The sequence below is a fragment of the Pristis pectinata genome, chromosome 6, assembly GCF_009764475.1.
Source record: "Pristis pectinata isolate sPriPec2 chromosome 6, sPriPec2.1.pri, whole genome shotgun sequence".
Classification (NCBI taxonomy): Eukaryota; Metazoa; Chordata; class Chondrichthyes; order Rhinopristiformes; family Pristidae; genus Pristis; species Pristis pectinata.
In genome coordinates, this window is record NC_067410.1 from 94,233,186 (window position 1) to 94,249,340 (window position 16,155).

At 39.0% G+C, this 16,155-nt stretch overlaps 1 protein-coding gene across 2 annotated transcripts; it reads right to left on the reverse strand.

Annotated features, from left to right (window-relative positions):
• Positions 1-1,909: 1,909 nt before the first annotated feature.
• On the reverse strand, positions 1,910-15,730 carry mul1a (mitochondrial E3 ubiquitin protein ligase 1a). Of its 2 annotated transcripts, none has more exons than XM_052018875.1 (5): positions 15,381-15,730; positions 11,760-11,907; positions 10,310-10,397; positions 8,491-8,611; positions 1,910-7,669 (listed from the first exon to the last, which is right to left on the reverse strand). In XM_052018875.1, exons 2-5 carry the CDS (start codon positions 11,874-11,876, stop codon positions 6,946-6,948), a joined length of 1,050 nt encoding a protein of 349 aa, XP_051874835.1. In that variant the 5' UTR covers positions 11,877-11,907; positions 15,381-15,730; the 3' UTR covers positions 1,910-6,945. The 2 variants fall into 2 exon arrangements, with proteins under 2 accessions (XP_051874835.1, XP_051874834.1); XM_052018874.1 differs by having other exon boundaries at positions 11,760-11,911; positions 15,381-15,729.
• Between the last annotated feature and the right edge of the window lie 425 nt (positions 15,731-16,155).

Sequence of the window (16,155 nt, forward strand, 5' to 3'; positions counted from 1 at the left end):
GACCTTTTTGTTTGTTATTCAGAATCCCACATGAACTGAGTTTGGATAGTGCCAACCAAACTGCAAATGGGCAAGGAGTTTCAACATATGGCAGGCACAAATTTAAAATCATGCTCAAGTACACAGCACAGTCAGTGAGGAAAAACAGGAGTGTCATTTGAGGATGGTAATGTGTGATCCTCTAGGGCTAAGCCATGCTACTGGGTGCAAGAGGAACTATACCAGTCATTGGCCTGTGGGATAGAATCACCTGAAACAGACATTGAAATTGGAAAGGAACAGAAGAGTTCTATTCCCTGGCAACATCACTTTGTTGGTATATGTAAAAAAAAAGTTATGCCCACATAAAATAGAGCAGTTTCCTTTGTTACAATAGATAAGACATGCTTAGTAAGCATAGTACCAGAGTTTCTCGTTAATTTATAGCCAGTTATAAAATCCTTTCATCTTCATTATGTGGATGTCTATATGGATGTCTCTTCCTGCCAATAGATCAATTAAGGACAAATAGGAAAAACTACTTTACTGGTGTTGTGGATATTTTAAGAATACATTTAAGAAATTTCACTAATTTTATTTTAAATGGGGAAGCAATTTAATTCAGATGCAAATTCTTATGTTTAATTTGTAATGGTGTCTTTTTTGTAACTATGTATTTTAATTTTGCTGGTTGGTCAATTTTATGAAGCTTATTGTTCACATTCATTGGTCAGTTTGAAGCCATTACAAGTAGATTTTGGCAAACAGTCAGTATCAAGTTATCAGAGAGAATGGAAATTCATCCTCCCTTACGTATTGCTAATCTGCAGATATGGAAGGAACTATATACTGTATATTCTCAATGGAATTCAATTTTGGAACAGTGGGTATGTTTAGACCACTTTGAATTCCAATTTAACATACAAAGCATGATTTTTTTTTTGCTTTATGGTTGATTTAAATCTTAAAAAACCTGGCATTTTCTACAATAGGGAACTAAAATCTGGTGATAAAGTGGAATGTAGTTTGAACATATATCCCTTTGTTCCTTTGATTGTTGTCTTGTGTTCATTTTCTTCACTGCCTCTTCTGTGTTTTTGGTTGCAAAGTCCCAGCATTCTGAAGCATCTACCTGCACCCCTTTCCTTGTCACTTCCTTCTCCTCCTTTAAATCCCCAAAATGTTGACTAAGGTTTTGATGAGGAGGGAAAACACTGAAACAATGCACTTAAAGAGTTAAATGTCATTCGATTTCAAATTACTTTGTAAAAGAAAACTGCTAACTTAAAATAAAGTCTCACTGCCACAGGGTATTTTAACATTCTTTCACTTTTGGGACAAGGTGGAAATCACTTCTGTTTGATCTTCTGTGTTGCTGCTCCCGGCTTCTTAATTTCTTTCCCTGTATGTACTTCCTGCTTCCCACCTATCTCCATCTGCTTCCACACTATCTATTTAATCATATTCTTCTGCTCCTGGCTACCAGAAATGGTGCACTAATGTTTTGAACAGTTACCTCCATCTGTCTATTAATGAGCAGAAGGGGGCCGTATCTACAAATTTAAGATAAAAAAAACAGTATAGTCTAAAAGGATGATATGAATGTGAAGTAATTTGCAAACTAGAAGATATCGAGTTTCAAGAAAGAACTAAGCAGTTTCTCATCAGCAAAAGGGATTCATTGTTAATAGAAATTTACTAAAGGATGAGGGAGACCGGAATTGATAACAGATGTGTTGCTTTGTTATCAGGTAATTGGAACCAGAATACCCAGAACATTTAGGTTGTACTAATTAAACACATTTCATCTTTAAATTGAAACACTGTCTCAAAAATGACAAAAATTATGTCATCTAGATTGATAAAAGAATTCAAAATAGGTAATGATCAAATGCAGATAAAAGAAAGCTTTATTCTTCTAAGTGTTTAAGACAAGAAAATAATTGATCAAACACAACTGCACTAACTGGGTAATAAATAATCAGACAGTTAGTCAAGTGCAATTAATTTGGAGTCATGGTGACTCAATGGCCCATCTCACTCAAATTAACTTTATCACCAAATATAGGAAGTCAATCTACTGTAAGTAGGAAGAACTGCAATGTTAGGCTTGATCAAGATAATGAAAAACGTGAATGTTACTGAATCAATTAAAGTAATAACAATGAACATTGTTTTACCCCTGTACCATTGTATGGATGTTAAAGCTAGCTTTTATGAAAGAGCAGAAGGAAGAGAATTGAATCATTTGCAATACCGTACTAGAGAATTTTTTTGGATGGTAAAAAGAACCAACTATTCAGTCAAGGGCCATATAGAACCTATTTATTTGAGGCCAGGTCACTTGAGGAAAAAAAACCTGTCATTTTAAGTGCAGTGCAGTTATGCTTCATAAAGAGGACATAGTGAACTAGCTAGAAGGAACGAGAAAATATCTTGCCAAGGTTGGATCTTTCAAACTATCTATAACTATGACTTGTTTCTTGAAGCAGCAATAATGATGAAATGACAAGAAAATCTTTAAAAATGAGCACGTCCAATGTGAAAAATTATTAGCAAAAAGATACAGGAGATTCTGAAGCTTAAATTCATATCGTATATCCATGTGAAAATATATAATGTTCAACAGGTGGAAACAACTGGATTTAGTGACAAAATAGATACAAAGTCCAAACTCAACTTTGGGTCAAATATGGTTGTTGTGTTAATACTAGGGCAGTTTTGACATTGACAACACACATTCTCCACAATCACAGTCTAGCTCAACGAGGCCAAATATGTCTGGTTTAGATCTCATCTATTTAATCACATCTAGCGAATTACTCATCGTTGTTGTTATTTGCATGCTCAAAACATTTTTGGCAAGTCCCTCTTCCATCTTTAACCCTACCTCTTATTTATTTATTTTTTTTTAAAAGAGCTCCTATGGAAAGAAAGAGCCAGAGGATCGGAACTGGAGTGTGTTTCAAGGATCACAAATAACTTCCTTGATCTTTAAAATTTAATCAAATAACGCTGAGGAAGAGATCACTTTTATCACAATGAACAGAAAATGATTGGTGGAAGAGGTGGAAACCAGCTTGGAGGGATTCAAATAAGGCGTTCCGGGAACGATATGTCAGGCTACCAAGATATTCAAGGGCTTGAGAAAGGAGCACTGAAACTGGAGGATAGAAAGAATGAGAATTGGAGTAAAGAGGAGAAGTAATGGCAGCAGATTTGAAGGAGAACAGTTGACAATATTAGCAAACAGAAGGGTCAGGAAGGAAAATTGACCAGAAATCTGACTGAAATGGCAAGAAAGGTTCCATGGACAAGATGTGTTTGCAAGTGGAATGAGAGAAATCAGAGGTGCAAATTTGGTGGTGGCTGAAAAGGAATATTGGAAGTTGGGCAGCTAAGGAAAGGGAGATGGCAGGTGCAGCAAACTTGACAGTCCGATCTTAGTGACAAAGTAGTTCATGAGATTTCCACTTATTGTTGGAAGTGAGGATAGAGGAAACAGGGCTTTGAGATCATGGTTTTGCACTGAACAAAAGCCACAGGAGTTATCTTTGCAAACTTGGAATCAGCTGTTTCACAGATCAGTACACGCAAGTATGACAGATTAAAATAAAACCCTGGTTATTTCCAGAGTTATAGCAATTAGATTATGTTTTAACCAATCTAGGTCCCTCATTCTGCTTAGTTATTTGGAAATAACTAGGTATTTAAATCTGTCACACATGCAAGTGCATTACTTTGACAACTGTTACAAACTTGCTTACTTCCTACAAGGGGGAAAAAAAATCTGGTTCATTTGTCATAAGCCAGCTCTGCAAGGATTTCATCTGGGAGCAGAGATGAAATATATTGGACCAGGGGTCTGGGTAGAGGGGCAGATCGAGAAAGTATTAGTTTTGATGAGAACTAGGATATCAAAGGTGGAGGTAAAGGTTACATTAAAGACATCAGTAGATCCAGGAATTGAATACAAAATGGTCAGGGATTTCAAGATGGACTGGGAGAGTGCCTTTCCAGTGGAGTACACAATAGGACAGAAGGTTGGGAGATGGGGAAGAGACGAGGGAATCGGACAGAGAACATTGAGACGAAGATGGTCCTATGAAACAATGGGGAAAATGTCAATGCCACTAATTTTTTTTTAAACAAGTTTATGGCATGAAAGATCTGCATTTAAAATTCATAGAAATACAATGTCAACTTTTAAGGACTAATCATAAAATGTAACATTGCTACAATTAAGTACTTACTCCAAAACTAGACACAACTAGTGTAGTAGATAGTGTGGAGGGCTGTCGAAGCTTACAGAGGGATAGTGATAGGATGCAGAGCTGGGCTGAGAAGTGGCAGATGGAGTTCAATCCGGAGAAGTGTGAGGTGGTACACTTTGGAAGGACAAACTCCAAGGCGGAATACAAGATAAATGGCAGGATTCTGGGCAGTGTGAAGGAGCAGAGGGATCTGGGGGTTCAAATCCACGGATCACTGAAAGTTGCCTCACAGGTGGATAGGGTAGTTAAGAAAGTTTATGGGATGTTAGCTTTCATAAGTCGTGGGATCGAGTTTAAGAACCGCAAAGTAATGCTGCAGTTTTACAAAACTCTGGTTAGAGCACATTTAGAGTACTGAGTCCAGTTTTGGTTGCCTCATTATAGGAAAGATGTGGAAGCTATGGAAAGGATGCAGAGGAGATTCACCAGGATGCTGCCTGGATTAGAGAGTATGGATTATGAGGAGAGACTAAAGGAGCTAGGGCTGTTCTTATTGGAGAGAAGGAGGATGAGGGGAGACATGATAGAGGTATACAAAATATTAAGAGGAATAGATAGAGTGGACAGCCAGCGCCTCTTCCCCAGTGCTCAATACAAGAGGACATGGCTTTAAGGTAATGGGTGGGAAGTTCAAGGGAGACGTCAGAGGGAGGTTTTTCACCCAGAGAGTGGTTGGTGCATGGAATGCGCTGCCTGGGGTGGTGGTGGAGGCTGATACGTTGGTTAAGTTCAAGAGATTGTTAGATAAGCATATGGAGGAATTTAAAATAGAAGGATATGTGGGAGGAAGGGGTTAGATAGTCTTAGGGGTGGTTTGAAGGTCAGCACAACATGGTGGGCTGAAGGACCTGTATTGTGCTGTATTGTTCTATGTTCTAACCTAGCATCTTATAGAGAAATTCAAGAGATCTTTGGAAAGTCTTAAAAGCTATCATGGCTTCTATTGACACAAGCTCAGTTAGAGCAGGATTTCTGAATTTACTGGATGTAAAGATTAATTTCCCTTGTGTCCTATCATCCACCCCTGAACCAACACTAGCAGACCAGCTGTTTGACTTATGGCTGTCCATACTGTCCTCTATATATGTTTGCAAGATACTGATTAGGTCTTAAAATTCAGTGACAATAAATCTCATTGGGATGATTTGTGGATGCAAATGTAGGTAGAGAAATCTCAACCTCTTTATTGCATATTCTCCACAAACAAGACAGCATTTTTGTGAAAAAGTGGCCCATCATAAGATGCTGGAACTCTAGAAATAACCAGTGTAGAAGTTTTTAAGCTTCATATACTAATCGATATAATCTTGCCAAATATTACATACCAAGATGCTTGCTGCATAAAACAAAGAATGAGTTACACACTAACCTTTTAAAATCAGGTTCAATCATCAATCACCAAATCCCAGCTCTGGAAGATTATTTCATTTAGAAGCATTTGTTAACTTCTGTTAATTTTCATTTATAAACAAACCATTGAGGTGTCACAAACTAATGCAAGGAAGCCACTGCAATTAGAGCAGTGTTTTTAGGTGAGAAAACAAAATTGAATGTACAAGATGCTCAAGTGACCAAGCAGTTTAAGAACACATTTAAAGGTGCAAACATAAAATTATTTGAAGGGAGCTTTACTTTTAAAAATAATCACTTTTCTGACTAAGCTTCACCACATTTTTTTTTATTCCTTTGTACTCCATGCCCTTCAAATCCTCTTCTTTCCTCTCAATTATGCTCCTCCCTTGGCAGCTGAGAGTGCTTTGTCACAGTACTAACTCAGCAGTCCCACCATGACTGAAACGTTGTAAGCTCTTGTGTAGTGGTAAAAAACAATCACAAAAATAGATCATCAAGTTTGTTGCAAAATATATACTTGAGTGATAATTTTTATTTCATGTACCACAGGTCATAATTTGCAAGTACCCAGATCTGATGGTACGAATTATCAAGCCAGTGGGTTTTCCACATATCCATACACTCCTATTCCTAGCTTGTGAATAAGTGAAAAAAATTAGGATGAACTGAGAAACTAAAAACTGAGTTTAATCATTCACATATTTCCAGTCTCACTTGCCTGCTTCTACACAGTGCTTATTATTAATGAAAATCTTTTAGTGGAAGAACAAGTTCATTAAATATTTTAAGAAGTCAGAACATTAACTACAAAGTAGCTTGTGGGGAAATAAACCCAATCTGCACCCTGAGTCAAAGTAATTCCAGAATTCTGTAATATGTATTTTTGCTTTTAAAAACGAACAAGCACTAAGTATGGCAACACCATGAAATTTGGTTAAGTACTAGCTGGTTATGTTCATAGTTTCCAATTTATTCCACGATGGCTTTATGTCAAATGAGAAAGGTTGCCTTATCAAAAATTCCAACTGCTGTCATTACCATTCCAGATCAACTGACTTGATTAGATCTTTCTTGCAGTGTTTTATGAAGAGTACCAAAGTATGTTCCAACCAAGAATAATCAGCAAAGGTCCATTGCCAGAGAATAGCAAATGACAAACAGGTAGGATCACAAATTCAGAAACCCTTGTGCCAGGCTGGTCACAGTAACTAATGCAGAGGAACCTCACACATTAACATACTATTTTAACCACTGAACAAATACAGCAGCCTTACATTCTGATTGCAGGATTGCAATTAAAAGGCACTTGATCAATTTGCTTGGATTGTGTGAAATACTCTCATGCTTGGTAAAGGGGAACTATTCTGACTATGGTACTTCTACAAATTGGGCAAGTTGGTGTGGGGAGTGCCCGATGACAATCATAGCAGCAACAAACATGTCCGCAGGTTAAGAAGACACATTCCCGTGGTTTAGATAGACAAATCACACAAGCATTTGCTGGAATTTCATCTTCATCACCAACAGCAGCACGTCTACTTTCATTGAACCGTTTATAACTCTTCCTCATTTCTTCCTGTTCCTGTTTCTCATTAAACTCTCGGTACATCCTACGCAGGACGACCATGATTAAAGCAATGCCAGTCAGCGTGCAGATGGTTGTAAACACCTTCCAAAGTTTAACACTCGACTCCTGCTGTTTCAGTATACTAGGGAAGTCCATGCTGCTGAGGAAGTATTCCAGACCATCTTTAGGGGGTTGCAGTTTGATAACCTTGTCAGAATCCAAAACAAGCTCTCCAATCCCTGTCAAAGTGGCCCCAACACGGACTATCTCTTCAGTTTCCAGGAAGCCTTTGGGCTTCTCACCACTCAGGTAGTGCCCAATGACATCAGTGAAGCCTTGTGTAGCCTGGTGAAATCGTTCATATACTGTTTCAAACTGCGGTCCTGATGCTTCCAGTGGGTTGATTACACGAACTGCATATTTTCCTCCTCCGGGAGAAATCAGGTCAAAGGGTACGATATTCACTCTTTCATGTATAATTCGTTCACTGTCACTCCTGTTTGGAAAACAAATGTTCACGTTAAATAGATGCCAAAATATTTTTAGTGTACATATGGTTCATAGAATAAAAGATTGGATATATTCTGCCAAATCTGTATCTCTATGGAAGGGTGCCTGGTGTTCATTCTACGACTCGCCATGCACTGCCAAGATCTGGAACAGAGTCTCTAAAAAAATAACATTGCACCCATCTCAAAGGCATAATAAATATTGGCTAAATTGTCCAAATACTTTCTCCTTGAAGTAACAAAAATGACTACAGTTTCCTGCACACTATTCTTTTCTCAAATCATATTTTCACATTTTATATAAAATCAGATGGTCACAATAACATTCAAGCACAAAATGTTATGAATGTCAGTCTCAAAGTTATAATTGACAGTGACCACCATGTCTTATTGCAGCTAGTAACAATTACTTCAGAAGTTTAGAAACTTAAGCACTCTAGACTAAAAATAAGTTTCCTAAAACTGACAGTACTGATTGTTCCAACTCTCACATAACTAGAAATTCAGAGTATGACTTTATATTGTAATAAGTAGCTGCATTCCTAATTTTCGAACCAGGCACAGGTTATTGATTGGATAGCAGTACCACAATACTAATACTTCAGCTGTGTTGGAGTGTCAAAAGACTTTCTATTCTCAGTTTATTTTACAGCTATCACAGGGAGAGAATTTTCAACTTGCTCAGAAAGCAATAACATTTAAACTGGTACTGGAAATAAACCTTCAAACAAAATAAAATTGTCAAAACATTAGCAATGAGAGAAATCGAGGAAAATTTAATAAACACAAGGTTATTATGGACACATACCAACTCCTAGCCAAGTTATTCCAGATCAGTTTGTGCTCTTTCAAAATAAGCCGTTGCATTACACCAGTGCAGTCATCTTGATAATGGCTACGCAATCTCTCTCCAACTGGTCGAGTAATTCCTGTTTGGGAGTGGGGTTTGAAATAGAAGATGTAAATATAAACTTTAAAATCAAGTACGTTATGGTCCACACAAGGAATGATAGTTAACATAAAATTCAAGTTAATCCCAGATCATCACAGCACTAAAGAGAATAGATTAAGTGATTCACATTTTCCGCATAAAAACATGCAGCTGGAATGATCTGGATATGGCTGCAATTTCAAGTTCAATGATAACAATTTCATTCTTTCTACACAGTCTTAAGTGCACACAGTTGTTAATAAAAGTAATGGACAAATCTGTTTAATCAGGGCCTCCTAATGAAGTATTTATTCCTTCAGCAAATAGTTGAAGGAAAAGCTTTTGCAGTGATGTGGGCAAAGAGAGGTAAATAAGAGCATCATTTATCCTATTTCGTAAAATCCTATGTTTCTGCACTGCATGACATTTGTAAACAGAGGTGATGGCAACTTGTAAAATTCAGTGCACACATTTTCTCAGGTATTCCTATATCCATTATAGCCAAACTGATTTTAAATGGGAAAAAAGTATACAATAAAAACAAATGTCACTACAAATAGGGTTCTTCACATGGTATCTCAAAACTATACTAAGTAGTACACATATGCTTTCTAGTGGCAGAAAACTAGTATTACAACTGGCCAAAAATCCAGTAAATGCTGCAATTGTTATTTATACTCAAGTTAACCAATTCACAAATTTCCTATGCTTTCAGCAGAGGAACAAGCCCACTGGAAAAACCATTAGGTTTTCCCATCCAATCTTCTGAATCTTAAGATATTTAATCTCAAAAAGGGCACTCTTAACTCATTTTATTTACTTTTCCTTAAAGCCTAACACGAGACAAATCAAGTGGTCCCTGTACTTCTGGGACTGCCTTTGAATCAGGCTAAGGCTAATGGCCTGAAAGCTGTCCATCTCTACTAGCTGTTATCCTCCCATACATCATAGGTTTGTTGCAATCCCATAGCATAGAACTTGCCAACATCAGTCATAAACATTTCCATATTGTGAATGTAAAATATACAATTATATTGGTACATTATAATATAATTTTTTTTCTCTGTCTGATGTTAAGGCAATGCTGAGACAAAACAGAGTTAACTTTACCATCCCTCATGGCATACCATAACTTCCCTGGGAATTCTTAAAGCTAAATCTGACAAAATTATTAAGACCTTATTTCCAAGTCAGGCATCTTCCATCTTGAGAAAGAAAGTTAAACAATAAAACCCAATGGGTTTTTAGAGACACACAGAATTCTTTTATCCCAAATACCTAAGAACTATTGTGGGGCCAATTGAGGGAAAAGTATGCGAATATTAAGCAGCATCTTCATACATGTTCTACATTTTCAACAAAATAAATCTACTTAGAAATAATAATTTTAACCTCAAATCTCAATTTCTACTGTCCTAGTGATGATTTTTTTTTGACCAGAATCAATCAGAGGCATGACCTTGCCAAGGTGATTCATGGCTCTTTTCTCCTTTATATTAAAGAAGTGGAGTCTTTGGTAATTAAACAGGTACCAAATAAAAAAAAACAGCTGGATGGATTTTCAACTTGTTGCTGCCAGGGTGTACAAGTAACATTAAGGAAACAGCTTACCATTCCTTAGATTAACACTTCAAGTCTCACAACTCACAGCAAGCTGGAAACCTCAACATCATATACAAAATCAAACTGGACTCACCTTCTACAACAGCATATTGCACACATTTTCCTGGAGTGGCATTAAGAAATTCCACCAAATGCTTGTTGATTTGAAATTGTGGGGCTTCCTAATTTTAAACAAAGAAATAAGTAAAGTAATGGGAAACCACAGGAACCAGAGCCTGCCATTCAGCCCATTGAGTTTGTCCATCCTTTCAAATGGATTGTGTAAAGTCCCTTCACCTGTCTCTGTCCCACATTCCTCTACATTCTTACTCAAGAGAAACAAAACATAGAAAAGTTATTCAGTTTCTATTATACTATCATCCAGCTTTGTTTTTCCAGGGAAGTGTGACACATGCAAGACTGATAGATTACTACTTTAAAAATTTTACCAGATAACCAACTGCTGTATTGCAACATTGGTGCAGAACATTTCAGCGAGAGAGAACAATAACCCGCCATTGCCAGTAAACTGTTCAGTTACCTTTTGCTGCACCTTCCCCTTTGCTAGTGTATTCTTGTTTAGTAATGATACCAGATCTGTACACCATAGACCAGGTGTGGTCTAAGTCTTGCACTTCCTAAATAGTTACCGAGGTAAAAGCTAGTAATTTCATGCAAAACCACTGACCTTTCACCAGAAACTTTGGGCCAATGGCGGTCAAATGTTTCAGTCAAGAAAGAAGGAAATACAAAAGGCTCTGGATATTCCTAAATGCATTATATTTTCGAGTAAAATGGCAGCAATTTACACCAATATGAAATGCACTATTATATAACTGAAGATAAAAAAAAACTGCATATACTGGAATAAGGGACAGGTGGGAATCCCACCAGAGAGCAAAGACGAAGGATTCTCTTCTGATGAGGGGTCTCAGACCTGAAACATTAACTGTTTCCCTTTCTATAGATACTGCCTGACCTACTGAGTTTTGTCTGTATTTTCTATTTTTATTTATGCATAATTACTTGATCTGTTTTAGTGCTTCTAAGCCCAGCATGGTGTCTTTTACATTCACCCAAGATAAAAAAAAGTTTAATACGTTCAAAAAAAACTTGAATTCCAATTTCAATCCTGGTCAGGAATCTGAGATGCAATATTCAGTTACTTTAGAGTAAATAAAAATTAACTTGCAAGAGAACCCCCAAGAAAATTAAGGTGCAGGCATTAGATATCCCCTGCATTTTCTGATTAGCACTGCCTGCCACAATCACAATGCACCACTGACAGTTCATTGGTCACCAACTCTGCTTCTAAGCTTCGATTATTCCCAACAGGCCACAGCTAATTCTCTCAAAGTCCAAAAACAGACTGTGGCTCAAGTGGCATGCTTAGAAAGTACTTATTCAGGGAAACATTTTTAGTCGCAATTGTACTGCAATGAGTTATGTCCTCTCCTTTAAAGCAAAAGGATTACCAGTCACCAAGAACGTGTTGGAATGGGAATGGAGGTGTGAGGAAACAATTGGAATAAAATGCCTCTTACCTTCAGCACTTCCACTGTTGTTCTTTTCCTTCTGTACAAGTAGTAAAACAACCCAGAAAATGCAAAGCTTGACCCCAAGCAGATCAGCTCAATGGATGACACTGGAATCCTGTCCATGTTGCAGCTTTGAGCTATAGTGAGGCAATGTCTAACTTCAAAAAGACAAAAAAAATGTTTTAAGCAAATTGAAAAGCAGCTTTTGTTTTATTCTTCTGAGGCAGGGCTGCACTTGTTGTTCGGCTCTGGTTACCCAGAACATATGGCAACGAGCTACATTCAATTGCTATTGTCATCGTGGCGCTGGCACAATGGGGAGGGAAAGCAAATTCTACAATAATGAAACAAAAGAAAACAATGCAAAAGTGATATGGCCTAATCAGGATGTGCTCACAAAGTTGCTGCACATCCTTCTGGGGTCAGAAGGTGCAGCAAAGAATAACACTGGGGGAGTCGCTATATGTCACATAGCTCGTACATACTGCAGCCGGTGGTGGATATCTAATTTAGCCGCAAAGGTTGAAAAAAAAGGAATTTCAATGATGCTGTTCCCATGCAGGGAAGTGGTGCAACTTTACAATTCCAAAGTAGTAAAAGGATTAAATTTCAAAGAAATTTGATGCTGAAGCAAAGTTTAAACATTGTATTAAAGATGGAGAGAGGGGTTTAAAAAGTGACTTGCTTAGGGTCTAGGTGAAAGTATTCAAAATCAGGTGTAAAGACCAGAATTGGACAAAGCAGAGATCTTGGAAGGTTACTCAGATACGGCAGAGGTTAACAAGATAAGAGGGTTAAGAGGCCATGATGGGATTTGAAAACAAGGAGAATTTTTAAATCAAGGCAGTAGCAGAATTGGAGACAACTTAGGTCAGTGGGCACAGGATTGATCACCCTTCCAGTACACACAGAAAGGATCAGTTCCACCACCCCTGTTCTATTTCCTACCTGCCACTCAATCATAAACTTTGCTTCTTTTGCTCTATTTTCCCCTCTTTGCATCATAAAACTTGTTTTACCTCTAACTTTTCCAATTTTGATGAAAGAATTTAATCCTGAAACCTTAACTATTTTCCTCTGCACAGATGTTACCAAAACAACTGAGTATGTCCAGCATTTTGTTTTATTTCAGAATTCCAATATTTTGCTTTTAGCACAGGATTGATGAAAGGATGATGGAAATTAGTATACAGAGTTTTGGAAGAGTTCAAGTTTACAGAAAGAGACAGGACATTTGAATAGTGAAATCTAGAGATAGTAAAGGCATTGATTAAAGTTTCACAGAAGAACTGGGGCAGTGTGGAAATGGACAATGGTATAGAAGTAAAACACACTGTGAATATGGAAGGATGCAAACTACCAAAAAGGTATGAAAGTGGAAGTTGGAAATACAAGTTGGACTAATGCAAATTACAAAAATTATATGGTATGGGAAGTTTTCCTCAGGGTCACATAGATGAGAAGGATGCAAACCATCTTGGTTAACCTTAAACATTAGCTGGAAAAGAGAAGGAAGATGTGGCTGGTAATGGAGTTTGTAGTATCTGAAGACAATGGCTATTTGTCTTTCCACACTCAGCTTAAGGAAATTTCTGCCCATCCTGTACTGGATCTCAAACGTATAGCATAAAAAGTTGGGGACTGTGGAGGAAGGGGAAGGAGAGTGTATGGAGGTAAGTCAATGTACATTTGGAACTCTACGCATTTGGATGTTTTTCCCATGGATCAGCAGGCGGTTGACAATGAGAAGGTCAAAGATAAATCCTTGGAACTCCATGGTGATCATGCAGGAATGGGTAGAGAAGCTATTGCCATCAATTCCCTACGACAGGTTGGAAGGAGTGGAATCAAAGAAGTTACTACCAGTCAGGTCAGCAACATCCAACTTTTCCTAGTTCTGATGAAAGGTCATTGACCTGAAATGATAACTCTTTCTCTACAGATGCAGCCTCAGTTTCTTAATATTTCCTGTGTTTTATAATTATACTCAGATTTCTGCAGCAAGTTTAATAAACAATTAATAGGTAGGGATTGCAAGTAACTTACAAAAATGTAAAGGCCAAGTGCACAATGATGTCTTTGCAGCTCTACACCTTTAGATTTTTCACAGTGGACCTGTTGCTCATCTGAAATTGCTGTATCAACTACCTATAATAGCAAGTGCCATTTACCTTGCTATTACTTTGAATGTAAATTCAAAAAAGCTTATGGGATGTTAGCTATCGTAAGTCGGGGGATCGAGTTTAAGAGCCATGAGGTAATGATGCATCTCTACAAAACTCTGGTTAGACCACACTTACAGTACCATGTCCAGTTCTGGTTGCCTCATTATAGGAAGGATGTGGAAGTGTTGGAAAGGGTGCAGAGGAGATTTACCAGGACGCTGCCTGGTTTGGAGAGTTGGATTATGAGGAGAGACTAAGGGAGCTAGGGCTTTACTCTTTGGAGAGAAGGAGGATGAGGGGAAACATGATAGAGGTGTATAAAATATTAAGAGGAATAGATAGAGTAGACAGCCAGCACCTCTTTCCCAGGGCACCATTGCTCAATACAAGAGGGCATGGCTTTAAAGTAACAGGTGGGAGGTTCAAGGGAGATATCAGAGGGAGGTTTTTCACCCAGAGAGTGGTTGGTGCATGGAATGCGCTGCCTGGGGTAGTGGTGGAGGCAGGTACACTCGTCAAGTTCAAGAGATGGTTAGATAAGCATATGGAGGAATTTAAAATAGGAGGATATGTGGGAGGAAGGGCTTAGATAGTCTTAAGCGAGGCTTAATGGTCGGCACAACATAGTGGGCCAAAGGGCCTGTATTGTGCTGTATTGTTCTATGATAAATTCTCACCGAATATCGTGGGCTATGAAAACAAGGTAGTAAAATCCATGCATAGCACAGGCCTCACCAGAGGTTTGCTGTCATGTGCTGCAGAGCCAGGTTGATGATGAGCCTGTAACAATTCCTTTATTACACAGCTCACCCTCTCAAAATGAAAATTTTTTAAAAATACCAGAATTAAGGAAGAGGTATTTATTTCAATGATGTGTGGAGACTGGAGAGGAGAAGCTGGGGTTCTGCTCCTTGGAGCAGGGACGGTAAAGTGGAGATATGACAGAGGCTTAAATAGCAACAATGATCATTAAATCTGATGTGATCAGCAAAAGCCAAGGAAACATTTCTGTTTATACACAGAGTTATTACAATCTGGAATACACGTCCCAAAAATGTGGTGGGTACAGGTTTAACAAAGGATGAGGTATAGGTTAGTATAGTATAGTAAAGAATAGGTTTAACAAAGAACATAGGTTCCAAAGGAGAGTTGGTTAACTAAGAAGGAGATATGAAGGTAAGAGCAGAATCGGATACATGGAACAATTCTACCAGAAGGCCAGCGTGATCACGATGATCTGAGCGGCCTCCTTCCAGGTTGAGTTATGGATCGAAACATCGAAGAGTAAATCTGCTTTATATTAGCACAGCTTCTCCCAAAGCAAAACCATCCCTCCCTGGATCTTAGCTGTTCGCACCCCCCCTCCCCCCACCACCACCACCACCACCACCACCACACCACCACCTGCTGCAACCACCCCACCACCACTTTGCAGATCCCAAACTGGAGTAACACAGTTTACCCTTTGAGCCCTTCCAGCCTTAGTGCCGCCTTGCACCACGAACCGTGGCCCTTCAACAAGGGCTAACCCCGCGGCCCTTCACGCAAACATCCCCCTCCTGACCCCAGGCCGGCCTCGAGCTCTTCCTGTCCCCAAAGGTCAGGTTGCCCGGGTAACGCCGCGCATCTCAATCCTATTCTTCGGCCGTGGGACGAACTGATCCTTCCTCCTCCTCCTCCTCCTGTGTGGTGAGCAAACGGCGAACCCCCAGCGCCAGGGCACGGTCCCGATCCCGATCCCGATCCCGATCCTGTCGCCAGAGAGTCTGCCCGACACAAACACAACAAATCCGCCGCCACAACGGCGACCGCGCTGCGGAATTCTGGGGCTTGTAGTCCACTCACAACCCACAATGCATCTCGGGGTGACACTGCGCCTGCTCTTTGGCGTGTGGGATTCTGGGATTTGAAGTCCACGGTCTGAGGCAGCGCTTCCCATAGCACACCACAGCATACCGCCCCCCACTCCTCTCTGCGCATGCGGCTCCGGCGAGTGACGACTTGGCGTCGTGCGTTGGAGTTATTAACGTAGCTACAGGCAACAACGTATTGCTTTTGGGTTTGTTCTTTTTCCTTGTGGTTCTTTTATATTTTTTTGTTTGGATTGATTTAGAAGCCAAAATTAAGGAGAGTTTGTTAAAAACAGAAGTGCTGGAAATACTAGAGTGCAGATAGTGGAGACACGAGAGACTCTGCAGATGCTGGAATCTGGAGAAACCCGCACAAAATATTGGAGG

Coding starts and splice junctions, on each gene's coding strand:
- mul1a (XM_052018875.1), bottom strand. CDS start 11,876: ATGGACAGGATTCCAGTGTCATCCATTGAGCTGATCTGCTTGGGGTCA. Junction 10,398..11,759: donor CAACAGTGGAAGTGCTGAAG/GTAAGAGGCATT, acceptor GTTTAAAATTAG/GAAGCCCCACAATTTCAAAT. Junction 7,670..8,490: donor AATAACTTGGCTAGGAGTTG/GTATGTGTCCAT, acceptor TTTTCCAAACAG/GAGTGACAGTGAACGAATTA.